Here is a 15,962-nt window from a genome sequence, read left to right on the forward strand (position 1 = left end):
TCACACACACACACACACACACACACTCACTCCACACACACACTCACTCACTCCACACACACACTCACTCCACACACACACACACACACACACACACACACACACTCACTCCACACACACACACACACACACACACACACACTCACTCATTCCACACACACACACTCACTCACTCCACACACACACACACACACACACACACACTCACTCACTCACTCAATCACTCACTCCACACACACACACACACACACACTCACTCACTCCACACTCATTCACTCACTCACTCACTCACACACTCACACACACACACACACACACACACACACACACACACTCACTCCACACACACACTCACTCACTCCACACACACACACACACACACACTCACTCCACACACACACACACACACACACTCACTCCACACACACACACACACACACACACACACACACACACTCACTCACTCACTCCACACACACACACTCACTCACTCCACACACACACACACACACACACACACACTCACTCACTCACTCAATCACTCACTCACTCACCCACCCACTCCGCTGCAAGACCAAGAATAAACATGACATGATAGCGGAATCATGACACCAGATAATGATCCGAAATGTCTTCGCTCTGCTGAAGGATTTTTACTTCGCCCACGTTTCTATCGTAAGACAATATTAAATCTAAAGTATGATTACGAAGGTGAGTAGGTCCTGACACATGTTGACTAACGCCCATGGAGTTAAGAGTGTCTTTAAAAGCCATTCCTAAAGCATCTGTATCATTATCTACATGAATGTTAAAGTCCCCAGCAACAAGGACTCTGTCTGCAGCCAGTACTAGTTCTGATAAGAACCCACCAAATTCTTTAATAAAATCTGTGTGGTGCCCTGGAGGCCTATAGACAATAGCCAGAATAAATTTTAAAGATGTTTTGTCCTTAGTATTAGGTATTGATGCATCAAGTACCAAAAGAATTGTGTTTAGGATTAGACTTCTGGGAAATGCTAAAAGAGTTACGGTAAAGTGCAGCAACACCTCCCCCTCTGAGGCTCGTGTTTATAATAATAATCTTGGGGGACAGACTCATTTATGTAAAATGATCATCTGGCTTTAGCCATGTTTCTCTCAGACATATAGTCTAGTTTATGATCTGTTAACAAAAAGTGCTTTATTAGAGAGGGATATAATATTTAGCAATCCGAGTCGTAACAATTGAATATCTTGTTCCTCGGTTGTAACAAAATAAACTCTATATTATTCAATGTTTTTGCACCCACTGGACAATTGAAAGTCCAAAGACATAAAAGTATGATGGAACGTCATATAGGATGCACAACTTGAACAATAACCTGATATAAATATATATAATTTAAATTATATTGATATAAATTTCAGCGGTCAGCTGTGGCCTAGTGGTTAGAGCGTTGAGCTTGTGATCAGAAGGTTCAAATCTCAGTCTCAGCAGGTCATGACTGAAGGGCCCTTGAGCAAGACACCTTACCCCTGATTGATCTGCAGTAATGTGACACTGTATAAAACTACTTGTAAGTCGCTTTGGATAAAAGCGTCTGCCAAATGAATAAATGTAAATGTAAATAAATTTAGCCTCAAATACACTTTTGCAGCACAAAAGACTGCTAAATCGTATCCCAGAACATTTAAAGAACAAGTGAATTAGTGCACTATTAATGTGTGAGGTTAGACCATATATTAAAAGGGTAACGTTAAAACGCTATACAAACAAAGCCTACAGGTAGCCTACACAGAGGCGTAGCAAGCTTTTCAAAAGTGAGGGGGATGGATGTGATTTGTTTATTAACAATAAAAACGATGGATACAATAAAAACGATGGATACAATGACAGAGGGGTAAAAAAAGTTTAACATACAAGATATACAAAGCTTCCCATTTAAATGAGTGATACTAGAAAAGTATAAAAACACAAAAAATACACAACAGTAGACTTGCTAAAGAATCACAAATACTATAATAATCCTTCGGGGCTTTTTTCTCTTACTCAGGACATATTGAGGATACAAAATCAGTTGAGTTTGCTTCTGTTGCAATTTGTTCAAGGTTGACGCCATTTTGGCTTAAAATTACTGCGGCCTGTTAAGACAGCTGCGAAGTATAACACACCGTTGCCATGAAAAACAAAGCGTTGCTATGGATGCAGTTCTGTTCACTCAGGCAATATAATAGTTTTTAAATCAATAAACTCCTTTTTAAATCAATATTTTGTGTCAAATTATTGATTTATTTGGTAGGTAGCCATGTAATAAGCGTATAATGTATAGCGAGGCGGTTGTTATAGAAAATTCAAAGTACCTGGAAAAGGGAGATTTATCATGTAAATAACCATTAGTTCCACACAGCCAATCATCAGCCGGTCACACTCAAAGCCGGTGTCATGTTTGAGAGGAGGGGTGAAGAGGAGACAGCCGCAGGCAGCGAGCGCAGACCGTAAATCGGCCAGAGAAACGGAAGAGTGAGTGACTGTAGTAAGGCGTTTGTGCAAAACTGCGGAAAAACTGCAGAAAACTGCAATGTTGAACCCTCTCACTGGGAAATGTGTGGGTGTGAAAACCCCCCACGGGTGCGACGCGCCTGAGCCTACAAAAGATGACTTCAGGGTATTCATATTATGCAAAGTCGTGGCACTGATTGGACAACCATAGCAGTTTCTTTCTGTAAATAGAAACAAAACTGCTTACTTGTGAAGTTGAATTGCCCTTTTTAAGTACAATAAAAATAAAAAAGGCTTTTAATTGTTGAATTTCATATTAGATTCAACTTTAGATTAGATTCAACTTTATTGTCATATACAAGTACAGTGTAACGAAATATAGTAATATCAATTTTAATGATCATTTTAAAACATTAATGAGGAGTTTGAATTTAAACTAATTAAAATTGTAATGTAATCATGTAATGTTGACGGAGAGACTAGAGTTTGTGTTGATTGTACAAAAACATACTTCTAACAGCATACATCTGTAGCAAAAATTTTGATTTTCTGTTTAGTCTGTTTGTGTTCTCCACTTGTTGTTTTAAGGGGTTTTTAGTGTAAAATAAAAGAAATGTTCAAAGCAATCATGTAAAACCTATCTAGTGTTCTTGTATTTACGTGAACAACATATAACTGTCAATTAAAGGGTAATTTCTTGTATTATAATTTACAGTTGTCTACCTTCACAATTTAACATTTTTTATATTTACTGAAGAACTGATTAGTGTGTCTGTGTTTAGTTTGGCTGCCTAACCATTTTGCATCACCAAACAAGAACATGGCGGCCTCCTTAGGTTAAAATGAGTATTACATTTAGGTGTTTTTTATTGAAAATATTTTGTGTTAATAACAACAAATGCTTGTAGTGTAAGGCTATTAGAACATATTAAGCCATACATCTCTCTATACACTGGGTCCCCTTTAAACAATACAGAGTGTCCATTTACCCCCATTGTGTCGATTCTTTAGGTCGATTCTAGAATCTAAGGGGACTTTGCAATGGATTCCTGGACATTTTCATTCTCGCCGAGTAACCTGCAGAGGAACGTCTCAGAGTTCCCCATGGTTGATGCCGTTAGATTGGGCAACGTTTCTGAAGTAGGACCAAGAAATGAATCGGACCACAGCTTGACCAGAAGTCCCATAGTAGTCATCACCTTCATGTATTTTGTGGTATGTGCCGTTGGTCTCTGTGGAAATGCTCTGGTCATCTACGTAATCCTGAGATATGCCAAGATGAAGACCGTTACAAACATCTACATCCTGAACCTGGCTGTGGCAGACGTGATGTTCATGTTGAGTTTGCCCTTCATCGCCACTCAGCTGGCACTCGTGCATTGGCCATTTGGGTGGGCTCTGTGCAGGTTGGTAATGACTGTGGATTCTCTCAATCAGTTCACCAGTATTTTCTGCCTGATGGTGATGAGCATTGATCGGTATTTGGCCGTGGTGCAGCCCATAAAATCCACCAAGTGGAGGAAGCCCAACGTTGCCAAGATCATAAATCTGACCGTGTGGGTGGTGTCACTACTAGTTAACCTTCCCATCGTCATCTACAGTGGCTTGATCACCCAGCCGGATGGCTGCTTCTGCACCATTGTATGGCCGGAGCCACAGGAGGCCTACTACACAGCCTTCATGTTCTACACCTTTATCCTGGGCTTTTTTCTGCCACTCATGGTCATCTGTCTGTGCTATTTGCTCATTATCATCAAAGTGAAGTCCTCCGGCATCAGGGTTGGCTCCACCAAACGGAAGCGCTCGGAGAGGAAGGTGACGCGCATGGTGTCTGTCTTGGTCGCCGTCTTCGTGTTCTGCTGGCTGCCCTTCTACGTCTTTAACGTGACATCCGTTACTGGAACCATCAGCACGACGCCCTTCTTAAGGAGCATGTTTGCCTTCGTCGTGGTGCTGGGATACGCCAATAGCTGCGCAAACCCCATATTATATGCATTCTTGTCAGAGAACTTCAAGAAAAGTTTTCAGAATGTCCTGTGTCTGAAAAAGGTGTCTGGTCAGGACGATACTGAGCGTACTGACAGCAGACAGGACAAGTTACGTATGATGAACGATCCGACGGAAACTCAAAACACGCTGCTAAATGGAGACCTGCAGACCAGCATCTAAAAAAACAGCCAGCTGTAGATGTGAACCTCAGAACAGTATATTTTGGCGAACTGGTGTCCAGGTTCGGATAAAAAGGCAGTCAACCAAGCCCAGCAAATACAGCTTTCAATTGTAAAGACTAAAGTAACTTCTCACATGCATCTTACAGTATGCTGGTAAAGTTTGTGTACTGTACTGTATATATTCAGCGCGAATATTGGATTGATCGGTTCTGTAGGACTGGAGGGAACGCCAAGATACAATTAACTATGAGATCACAGGACACAAAATTTCCAGGCCTACTCAATAAAATGTAATGTGTTATGGTTTAATAAAGATGAGAAATTAGTAAATCATATAAATACTAGGTTTTGTGTGTGTGTGTGTGTGTCTGTTGACCCCTCTCTCCTTTTAGCTCGAAACACCAGCTAACGAGTATCACATCAACAATATAAAGTCATCCAAATGGATCATACAATAAGAACAAAACATTTAAATGTAAGAAGGAGATCGTCTGGTTTATCTAAAAGATTTTGTGAGATTCAGCTAACATGTGGAGGCCTTTACCGTATTATCAACACAAGGAAGCTGAGGTGGGTAGAGTAGCCAAAATCTTTACTCAAGTAAAAGTACCAGTAACTAGACATTGTTATTAAAGTAAAAGTAAAAGTCAATATTTAAAAAATCACTCGAGTAAAACCATGCAATGAAAAAATTACTCAAGCAGCAAGTTACTAGTTTCTTTCTATTTGATTATATACTATTGATAAAAATTTATATAAATGCCACTATTTTAATATTATATTTTAATCAATATTTTTTTATATTCAATTCAATTCAATTCAATTGAATTTTATTAATAAAGCGCTTTTCACAATTTGCATTGTTCCAAAACAACTTTACAGGGAAATAAAAAAAAACCAAAAAGGGTAAAACACGCTACATGGTGTTTTATATAATAAGTTAAATTATTCTAGTAAATAATATCTAATGTCAGCATCTCCTGGTGGTTTATTTAGCATATTTTGCATTAAGTGAATGCTTGGCTGAAAAGATGTGTCTTTAGTCTAGATTTAAATTGGGCGAGTGTGTCTGATCCTGGAATAATATCAGGGAGGCTATTCCAGAGTTTAGGTGCTACGTATGAGAAAGCTCGACCCCCTTTGGTGGATTCAGTTATTCTAGGTGTTATCAAAAGTCGTGAGTTTTGAGATCTTAGAGAGCGTGATGGGTTGTAGTGTGATAGAAGCTCTGTTAGGTAGGTAGGGGCTAAACCCTTTAAGGCTTTACAAGTGATTAAAATAACTTTAAAGTCAATACGATACTTAATGTGTAGCCAGTGAAGGGTTGATAACATTGGGGTTATGTGATGGTATTTTCTGGACCTGGTTAGAACTCTGGCAGCTGCGTTCTGAACTAACTGTAGTTTGTTTATTGATGATGCAGGACAAACACTAAGTAGCGCATTACAGTAGTCAAGTCTTGAGGTCATAAATGCATGAATAAGCTTCTCCGCGTCAGCAACACATAGAATATTTCGTAACTTGGCAACATTTCTTAGGTGGAAAAAGGCTGTTTTTGTGACATTTGAGATGTGATTTCGAAATGACAAGTTGCTGTCTAATATAACGCCTAGATCTTTTACAGTATTAGTTGAAGTAACAGTACATCCTTCAACTTGCAGTTTATAATCAGAAATATCCGGTTTGCGTGTCTTTGATCCGATAAGTAATATTTCTGTTTTATTCGAATTTAAAAGAAGGAAATTACAGGTCATCCAATGTTTTATATCTACAATGCACTCTGCCAATTTGGATAGCTGGGAGGAATCATCTGGTCTTGATGAGATATATAGCTGAGTATCATCTGCATAGCAATGGAAGCTAATTCCATGTTTTTTAATAATGTTTCCGAGGGGCAGCATGTATATGGAGAACAGCACGGGTCCCAGAACCGATCCCTGCGGTAATCCATAATTTACTTGCGTTAGATTTGATGATTCCCCATTTAAATGTACAAATTGATGTCTGACTGACAAATAAGATCTGAACCATTGTAGTGCCTGTCCCTCAATACAGGTATAATTGTGTTAGCGATCTAGAAGTATGTTATGGTCTACGGTATCGAACGCAGCACTAAGGTCAAGCAGGACCAGGAGTGAGATGTTACCTTTATCTGATGCTATAAGCAGGTCGTTTGTAATTTTAACGAGCGCAGTTTCAGTGCTATGATGCGGTCTAAAACCTGACTGAAATTTTTCGTGCATGTTGTTATTTTGTAAGAAAGAGCACAACTGAGTGCACACTACTTTTTCTAGTATTTTAGACAGGTATGGGAGATTTGAAATCGGTGTATAGTTCATTGGGGTCTAAATTTGGTTTCTTGATTAGAGGCTTAATTACAGCCATCTTAAAGGGTCCTGGGACATGGCCTAGATTAATTGACGAGTCGATAATGTTATAAATGGGCTCAATTGCAACAAGCATTTCTATAAATTTAATCTAGTCCCAATTTCATTGTACCCTACACAATGTTTTGGAATAATATACCATGTCAAAGTTAATTGAACCTGCAGAGTTTTGCGTTTACAATGCATTTAACTTAATGCAGAGCATTTGCTAAGATGATGCAAAGGCAACCGTACCGAGGACGCCTCGTCCTGGGCTCGACAGGTCGTAGCCGGGAGCCCTCAGCGTCTGATGTCAGGAAGTCGCCACCCGATGTTGCAACTGAAATCTGATCCTCTGCAGGCCATGGTGTGGTTACGCGATGGGACTGTCTGGCGACACCCATAGGAGACAGGTTCGGTGAGCGTGACGGGGCCTGGGCGGTCTGCAGCAATGCTGCAATGGATTTACACCCACCGGGAACCTCTGCCACTCGCTGCCGGCTTGTTAGCCGCTGTCGAGCAGGAAGCAAACTGTGTTGTGCCGTGACCGCAATACCGTTAACATGAATGCTACTTCAGCATGCTGGAGACCCAGACATGTGACGCAGGTATCGTGCCTGTCTGGCTCGAGGATGGGGCGGTCGCACCCAAGACTACAGTGGCGAGACATGCCTGGCGACATGTGCACGCTGTAGGAAATTTTGCTCTTTTAGAAGTATCCTCTTTGAAGACACCTCTGACCAGCTACTGAAACGCCCAGGGGAAGTCGCAAACGGCAGGAAGAGTTCCACTGTTCTGCGTCATAGATCCAGCAGGAAGTATTGAAGATCTTTAGCATAAGCCTTGCCGGTTCCGAACAACAAAAAGGTGAATGAATGTGCATCCCATTCGCCAAGTTCATAGGCCTTTTCAAACTATACTCGGAGATGATAGGTTCTCAATTCAAACCCCTGTCTCGACACAAGGTCAAGAGACCGACAGAAAGGGAAGTACAGATTTTCTATTAGAATTATTCTCAACGAAGAGTAAAAGTAGCCCACCCACTTTAAATTTTACTTTAAATTTATATATTTTCTAAAATGTTACTCAAGTAAATGTAGTTACTACCCACCTCTGCAAGGAAGACACAGTTGTAATAAAATATAATTCATAAACAATTTGTACTCAATTGACATACAAGTATATCTAACAACACTACTGTAAATATGCGCTTTGGATAAAAGCGTCTGCTAAATGACTAAATGTAAATTGTACTAAAATACGTATTGCCTTAATGTGAATACCTCAGTTCCAATAAACCAATAATCAAAGAATTATCTGTAAAACAAATGATAGTCTGTAATATAAGATTAAAAGAAACAAATATGTTACAAATATGTTTACAAATCTGTGAAGCACTGTTTCATTTATGATGAGGTGGTTTTAGGTGTAGCTTTTTTTTCCTAAAGTTTAAAGGAAACAAATGTCACAAGGAACATTCATAACATAGCCAATAGATCCAGTCAGAGATGTGGCTCAATGGGCTGTGCTTGTGGACTAAACAGCATCTTGCCTTGAGACGGTTTCTTCTGCAGAGAAGTGGGATGTGAAGACCTCTCTGACCCTGAGTTCTTCGCAGCTAGTTTGCCCAGATCACCCTCCTCAGCTCAAGTGTCTAGGATGTCCTTTGCAGGAAGTAGAATACGTGTTGCTTTAACACACATCTCCGCATCATCAGGTAGACCTCTATGGCAGGTCTGCACATGCTCCACTGAGACGAAAGTGCCCATGTGCTCCACTAGAGGATGGCTCCTGGACTTCACTATCATCACACACTACATTTCCCATAACCCTTTACCTGGACTCATTATTACATTACATCACTTTCAACTTGTGAGAACTCGCCCTCGTCTCCAGTAGTAATATGAGCTTTTTAGAGCTTTCAATCAAATGAACCAACTGCCTCTGTTTGGAAGAGTTGAAAGTGAAAATGGCTGAGAGTACTTCATTATCATGTCTGTTAGAGCTTTATCAATCTCCCTTTTCCATGCTGAAAATAAAATGAGTGAGTCAATTTCATCTACAATAGTTTGATTTTGAGCCTGACACCTTTGACAGTTATGATTTTACAGCGATGAGGTAACATTGATGTGCGCATGCCTGATAGCCTGATAGGACATGTAGGATGAATGTTAGGAAACCTGGACAACCGGTGCCAACATGACCCAGAACATTTCATGTCAAATTCTTTATACTGTACATTCCCTGTTCATGTTAACTAACAATGCTGTTTATACTTGATAATGTTTTACTACAGTAATCATGTTTGTTATCGTTTTAACGGTATAGTGAAACCATAGTTAATTTCCCTGACAGATTAGCATTAAGTCAAACTAAAAAGTAATTTATGTTGGGATTTCATTCTGGGATGGGGGCATTTGGTAACCTGTCCAGATTTTTAGGTCGTGTGGATAAAGTATTTTTGGTGTAATGATTACTATTGGCAAAACCATGATTTTACTGGACTACGGTTGCCATGGTTTAAATTTGGTGTTTAGAACTATACTAAAACCATGGTTACCACAAATTGACCAGAGTAAGCATGTTTTTTGTAAAACCATGGTTCATTTTTTAAACATAGAAAACCTCCATCCACATGTAAAATGTAGCAACTTTTAATTTCACTTTAAGAGTCTAATCTGTAAAATGCCTCATACGCCGTGCGTCTGAAGGCTCTGCTTCTGGAATCTTAATAGAAATGACTGTGGCCACCAGATGGCTCTACTACTCAATAGTCTACTCTGTATTGCCTGATCTCTCTAAGCCTGTGTTGTAAATCATTACATTTCTAGATTTGTTCGCATCTTCAAATGGTAGAATTTGGTTTATCTGTTTTATATCTCTCAACTATTCATTTTCTATGGGTGGACACTTTTTGCCTCAGAGGTTTTAACAATCATTTCACATAGTTTGTGTTCAGGTTTTGTGATTGGTGACTGTGTTAGGCCGATTCAGACATCGGATGATGAACTCTCTGAGACATTTTTACTGTCTGATGGCATTTCCAGCTGGTGTTGGCATGGTTTCACAATTCCTCCTACATTATATGCATTTGGTTTGTTTAGGTGTGGTTGTGGTGGATGTTTCACATTTGGATCAGGGGTCCTCTGACTATCAGAGTACCTGCAAACATCACAGAAAGAAGGTCTGCAAAGTTGGTATAGAATAGGTAATTTGTCCGAAAGCCCATGGTCAATGAGGGAACAAGCCACGGACAGGACCTGCATCGCCACACACACTGCAATATATGTGAAACCTGCAATTACAATTGACCCTAAGTGGTCAAGAACTGTTCTGTCACAAGCATTCTGCCAAATATCTTTCTCTGTGTTCATCAGAACAAAGACGTTTATACACATTAAGAACAACTCAAGGGTGAGTAAATGATTACAGATTTTTCATTTTTGAGTGAACTGTTCCTTTCATTTTCAACTAGTGAAGTTTAACACACTTCTGAGGCACGACGGCTTTTGAAGAAATCTCTGACAGGCAACACATCAGCTCTGCAATCTGAAGAAAAAGAAGAAGAGGAGCTCATTATACCAAAGAGAAAGCCAAAGCCAATGTCAGGATTCATTCTACATTATATTTGTGACCGCTGTAGTTTGTCACACGTTGTGTTGTGTTGTGGTACTGTATGTGATAAACCTGACAACCACCAGGCAGCCTGAAGCTAAAGCTGAAATTGAGTGAAATGATCAGTCCATTTTCTTGTTTCTTAGAGAAGTCAGGGTATTGTGAAATGTATTTCGTCAAAGTTAGGAAAACATTATTGTTTGTATGTATTCATTTGATTGCATATCCTGAAATATTTGTTGGTTAGATTTCTTCACAGTAGAGATTGTAGATTGTTGTAGAACATGATCTACAAGTGAATTATTCCACATAACAGCCTAGTGTTACAGAGAAAAGTGTCATTCCATCAGAGGAGCTTCCGATAAAACATTCATTCAATTCAATTGTGCAAAATGTGCATTGTTCCAAAGCAGCTTTACAGGGGAAAATAGGAAAAACCAAAAAACACAAGAAAGGGTAAAACACGCTACATGGTGTTTTAAATAATAAATTCAATTATTCTAGTAAATAATATCTAATGTCAGCATCTCCTGGTGGTTTATTTAGCATATTTTGCATTAAGTGAATGCTTGGCTGAAAAGATGTGTCTTTAATCTAGATTTAAATTGGGCGAGTGTGTCTGATCCTGGAATAATATCAGGAAGGCTATTCCAGTGGATTTAGTTATTCTAGTTATTATCAAAAGTCCTGAGTTTTGAGATCTTAGAGAGCGTGATGGCTTGTAGTGTGATAAAAGCTCTGTTAGGTAGGTAGGGGCTAAACCCTTTAAGGCTTTATAAGTGATTAAAAGAACTTTAAAGTCAATACGATACTTAATGTGTAGCCAGTGAAGGGTTGATAACATTGGGGTTATGTGATGGTATTTTCTGGACCTGGTTAGAACTCTGGCAGCTGCGTTCTGAACTAACTGTAGTTTGTTTATTGATGATGAAGGACAAACACTAAGTAGCGCATTACAGTAGTCAAGTCTTGAGGTCATAAATGCATGAATAAGCTTTTCCGCGTCAGCAACACACAGAATATTTCATCATTTGGCAACATTTCTTAGGTGGAAAAAGGCTGTTTTTGTGACATTTGAGATGTGATTTTGAAATGACAGGTTGATGTCTAATATAACGCCTAGATCTTTTACAGTATTAGTTGGAGTAACTGTACACCATTCAACCTGCATATAATCCAAAATATTTGGCTTATGTGTCTTTGCTCCGATAAGTAATATTTCTGTTTTATTGTGATTTACTTCTTTTAAATTCTAAGTCATCCAATGTTTTATATCTTCAATGCACTCCGCCAATTTGGATAGCTGGGAGGAATCATCTGGTTTAACATCAGATAAAACACATCTACTACATCACCACCATGGCCTTCTAAACCAATACCCAATAAATATACATTCTGTCATGATCTATTTACCCTCACTTGGTTAAAACCTGTTTGAAAGTCTTTCTTCAGTGGAACTAAACAGAAGATATGTCTCAGTGGTTTTGTGTCCATACAGTGGATGTCAATAAGGATTCAGTGTTGATAGGTTATCGACAGTCTTTAAAATATCTTTTTTTGTGTTGTGCACAAGATAGAAAGTCATACGGGTTTATAATACACACGAGTGTATTATAAAATAATTTGATAAACTAATGTCTGTAAGGCCTTATACTGTTGACAGTGTGAGTTTGTTTTTGCACTTTGGTCATATTTTTGGAGACTCGGAAGATGACGGTGAATGGGAAGAAAATCTTAAAAGAGAGCCTTGGGTCTAGCCAAACCCTCACCACCACCACGTCTGTCGGGTAGTATCACAGTAGCTCCTCCATCACCTCACTCTCCACGCGCAGAAGAGCAAACCAATGTCTATAAACCAACCATTCTCTGTTCTCTGATCTGGAGAGGAGTACTTATCTGCTTATCTGTCTGTGTGTCTATATCTGTCTGCCAACGCATGTAAGAGACAACCCAACAGTTTTGCGAGTGAATAACGCTATGTGATTATTTCCAAAGCGTCTCTATTAACTGGGGTCACATTTCTTCTCTCTCAAGAGTTCCTCCTCTGCATTTCTGGCCAGCAAATAAGGAAATAAAGAGTTTAAAGAGAAAAACAACACCACCCACATCCCATCTGCTCATTCATTATTGCACTTATTATTAACTTGATTGTTGTCATGGTTACGAGCCGAAGTTTTGCAGGTTGTTGTGGTGGTTTTTCATTTGGAGGCCCCGCTTATGTAGGGTGCATGCCCTTGTGTCCCCAAAGATAATGATTTGTAATCATCTTGAACTCCGAATTGGAATGAAACCAAAAATACATGAACTGATACACTGCTGGAACATCAACCCTTCCGCGTTCACATGCTGCCTACAATGACTTTCAGTGTCTTCCTGTCTAATTCATTCTTTTCTTAATTTCCAGAGAAACAAATGAAGTCTTCAGCACATAATGAGTCGGTGTGTTTTCTCCCCCCACCAGTCATATCAGGATTTAAACACACCACACAAATTAAAAAAATATTTTACAGACTTCTTCCTTTCTTAACTATCAAACACTTTTATCAAAGCAGTATGAATCACAATAAAATCATTTACATTTAAAGGTTATTAATGCCTGGTAAAATGTTCATGAGGATGAAAATAAAGTTATAAAAGTGTCTTGTGAAAGGGGTTAAAGCATCTGACACTGACAGCTGTTGCCTTACAGAACAAACGGCCCGACAGCTGTTACCAACATCTCACCGCAACAGTTGCTTCACAAAAATCATTCAACTTTAAACACAACACTTCATTTGTCTTTAAGTGTTTCTTCGTTTGTTTATGTACATGCGTGTATCTGTCTGTGATTTATAATGTAAAAGGACATTAGTTATAAAACAGAAGCAGTTCGAAAAATAAGGTAAAACAATTACAATTACAGACAGTGTTCACTTAAACTAATGAAACCATTTTTTCATACACAGACTGACAAATTACCCAAACAAATCTTTCTATAAATAAAAAGTCATTTTGATTTTTCAATTTAATACATCAACGATTTGGTTTATTAAATTAAGTAGACATATCTCAGAGGGGGAAAACTTTATTATCGACAAAATGATTATTAGAAAATGTTCCTGTTAAAACATAAAGTAAAGATTCACAGAAACGCTGTTAAAAATGACACCAGGAAATTAAATGTAAATAAAACACTGTTGTGTGTTTTTGTTTCACACCCTGAAATATTTCTGTAAGAAGAAAAAGACACAAGACATGACATCAAGCATGTAGAGGCACTGTGTGTGTAAGGAATGCAGTGTTAACCATCAAAACTCAAACAATATTCTTCATCACCTCAAGAGCCTGTGGCATGATTCATGTTTTCAGACAGCTGACGTGCTCCTCTAGTGTCATGAACACACCTGTTTCATCTCATTCTGTCTCGAGGGCGTTACAACGCTACGATTGAGATTAACCCCGCAGGAATGACATGAAATCAGCTCAAGATCTCTCTGTATTACAATCATCCTCAACTATTCCTGTAAATCTGTGTGAGAACATTCATTTGATAATGCACCAATGGAGGCTGGCGTTTTTTTTTCTTTTCTTGGTTTTAAGCAAACACTCAAACTACTGTTCGCCATCTTCATCACGGGATCATTTTCATTATAACCACACAATAAGGACCGAATTGAACAGAGGCAATTTGTTGCCGGCTGAAGCAAATGCTTTTAGAAATTTGTCAAAGTACTTCTTTGGTCCCAGTTTGTTTATTCATTTTCAACTCAATTCTGTGGCTTTACTGTGGGATGTCCACCGATTCATCATGAGATCTTTACCGGATAAAGATTTCTTTAAAACGCAGCGAGCACTTTAGGCCAATAAAAAAATGAGATGAGCACAACTACAAAAATGTAGTTTGACTTTGACGTTTCTACAACTTTTCCATTTCATTTCTAGGTTTGGAAAGGTAAAAAGTCCCTGACGGGTAAACGCAATTAAGTCAGCAGTTCGTCCGTCCCGTCATGGTCTGGATAGGGTGGTGTACACAGGCTGATCCCAGCCGGCCGTTGGGCTTTGGGATGGCGGGATGGACACTAAGTGGTTTCCGTATGGTCTCCGTGACGAATGGAAGTATGGGTACGGGTAGAGACTGGACGGGTAGCTGTAGTATGAGCAGTTTTGCAGATCGGTATAGTCACAATGAGCGCTGGAGTACGGCAGGCCGTTGGAGGCGATGTACGCATCATATTCGGAGTGCAAGGGCTCGCTGAAGTGACTCGGGCTCAGCTGCTCAGTTTTAATATGCGGCCTGTGAAGCTGAGCAGACGATGCCAAGGTCCCGCCCCCTTTACGGCTCCAAGCCGCTCCCGAGCTGACGTTCTGCCCATGTGCGAGCTCCGAGGCGCCTCCGCTATGACCGCTGACTGGCAGGTACTGGTCAAATTCACGCACGTCAAAGGTTTCAATGTTGCCGATGACGTCCGTGCTGAGCTCAGAAATGTCCACGTTACTGAAGTCGATGTTCTGTCGGTTGCTGTCGAGCAGGCGTCTCCTCTCCTGCTTTAGATCTTGCTTTCCTCCATGAAGGTCAGCTTTCGGTGTAGTGGGGGGTGTCGGGGGTCCTTGACCTAAAGTTAGGGACCACAGAATGAGTTTTTTTCAAATGTTCAAGTTATACACGCGGGTTTCTAAGTGTTTGCTTACCTGTGTGGTGATCAGATAAAGGCACGACAGGTTCGGTTTTATACACGTGTTGGGTGAGATCAGATCCAGCATCAGACTCGCTCTGTCCTGCCTTCATGCTCTTCCGTCGTCTAGGCTGATATTTATAATCCGGATGATCCTTCTTGTGCTGGACTCTCAGTCTCTCGGCTTCTTCCACAAACGGCCTCTTTTCATTCTCTGTTAACAGTCTGAAACAGCAGCCCCTCTCATCATTCTCATCACCATAAGCATTCTTTAATCAAAAACCAAGCTTATTCTCTAATCTATACGGCATAAACATCACCATTAAAAAATATATAACTGTAAGGTTCAAAAACAAATTGCAGAGTTTATAATTGTCTGGACGTCTCCCTGTCCTGTCCTGTCGAGACCCTGATCCAAACACACAGCTCTGTGTTATTTCTCAATGAATCCAGAAGCTCGTTGTTGATGAGATGATCAGGGTCTTCAGGACAGGACAGAAGGATTGGGCACCTTGGTTGTAACGTAAGTGAAATCTATTCACAATGGGTCGCGGTACAAATATGACATACACATATTTGTGTATAGACAAAAAGCGTTAAAAAAAGTCACTTTGGATACACATTTTGTAGTGTCAAAAATATCAGTAGGCAAAATGAAAAACTAGGGCTTAAATGTATG

General features: G+C 39.7%; 2 protein-coding genes across 2 annotated transcripts; one reads left to right on the plus strand and one right to left on the minus strand.

Annotated features, from left to right (window-relative positions):
* Positions 1-3,520: 3,520 nt before the first annotated feature.
* On the plus strand, positions 3,521-4,648 carry sstr2b (somatostatin receptor 2b; the record flags this gene model as incomplete). Its single annotated transcript, XM_079455476.1, has 1 exon — positions 3,521-4,648. The coding sequence occupies one exon, from the start codon at positions 3,521-3,523 to the stop codon at positions 4,646-4,648; it is 1,128 nt and encodes a 375-aa protein (XP_079311602.1).
* Positions 4,649-13,045: 8,397 nt separating this feature from the next.
* Positions 13,046-15,962, minus strand: LOC306893748 (transcription factor Sox-8-like). Its single transcript, XM_079455771.1, has 2 exons — positions 15,300-15,962; positions 13,046-15,223 (listed from the first exon to the last, which is right to left on the minus strand). Exons 1-2 carry the CDS (start codon positions 15,394-15,396, stop codon positions 14,616-14,618), a joined length of 705 nt encoding a protein of 234 aa, XP_079311897.1. The 5' UTR covers positions 15,397-15,962; the 3' UTR covers positions 13,046-14,615.

This window comes from Barbatula barbatula, assembly GCF_947034865.1.
Source record: "Barbatula barbatula genome assembly, chromosome: 5".
Classification (NCBI taxonomy): Eukaryota; Metazoa; Chordata; class Actinopteri; order Cypriniformes; family Nemacheilidae; genus Barbatula; species Barbatula barbatula.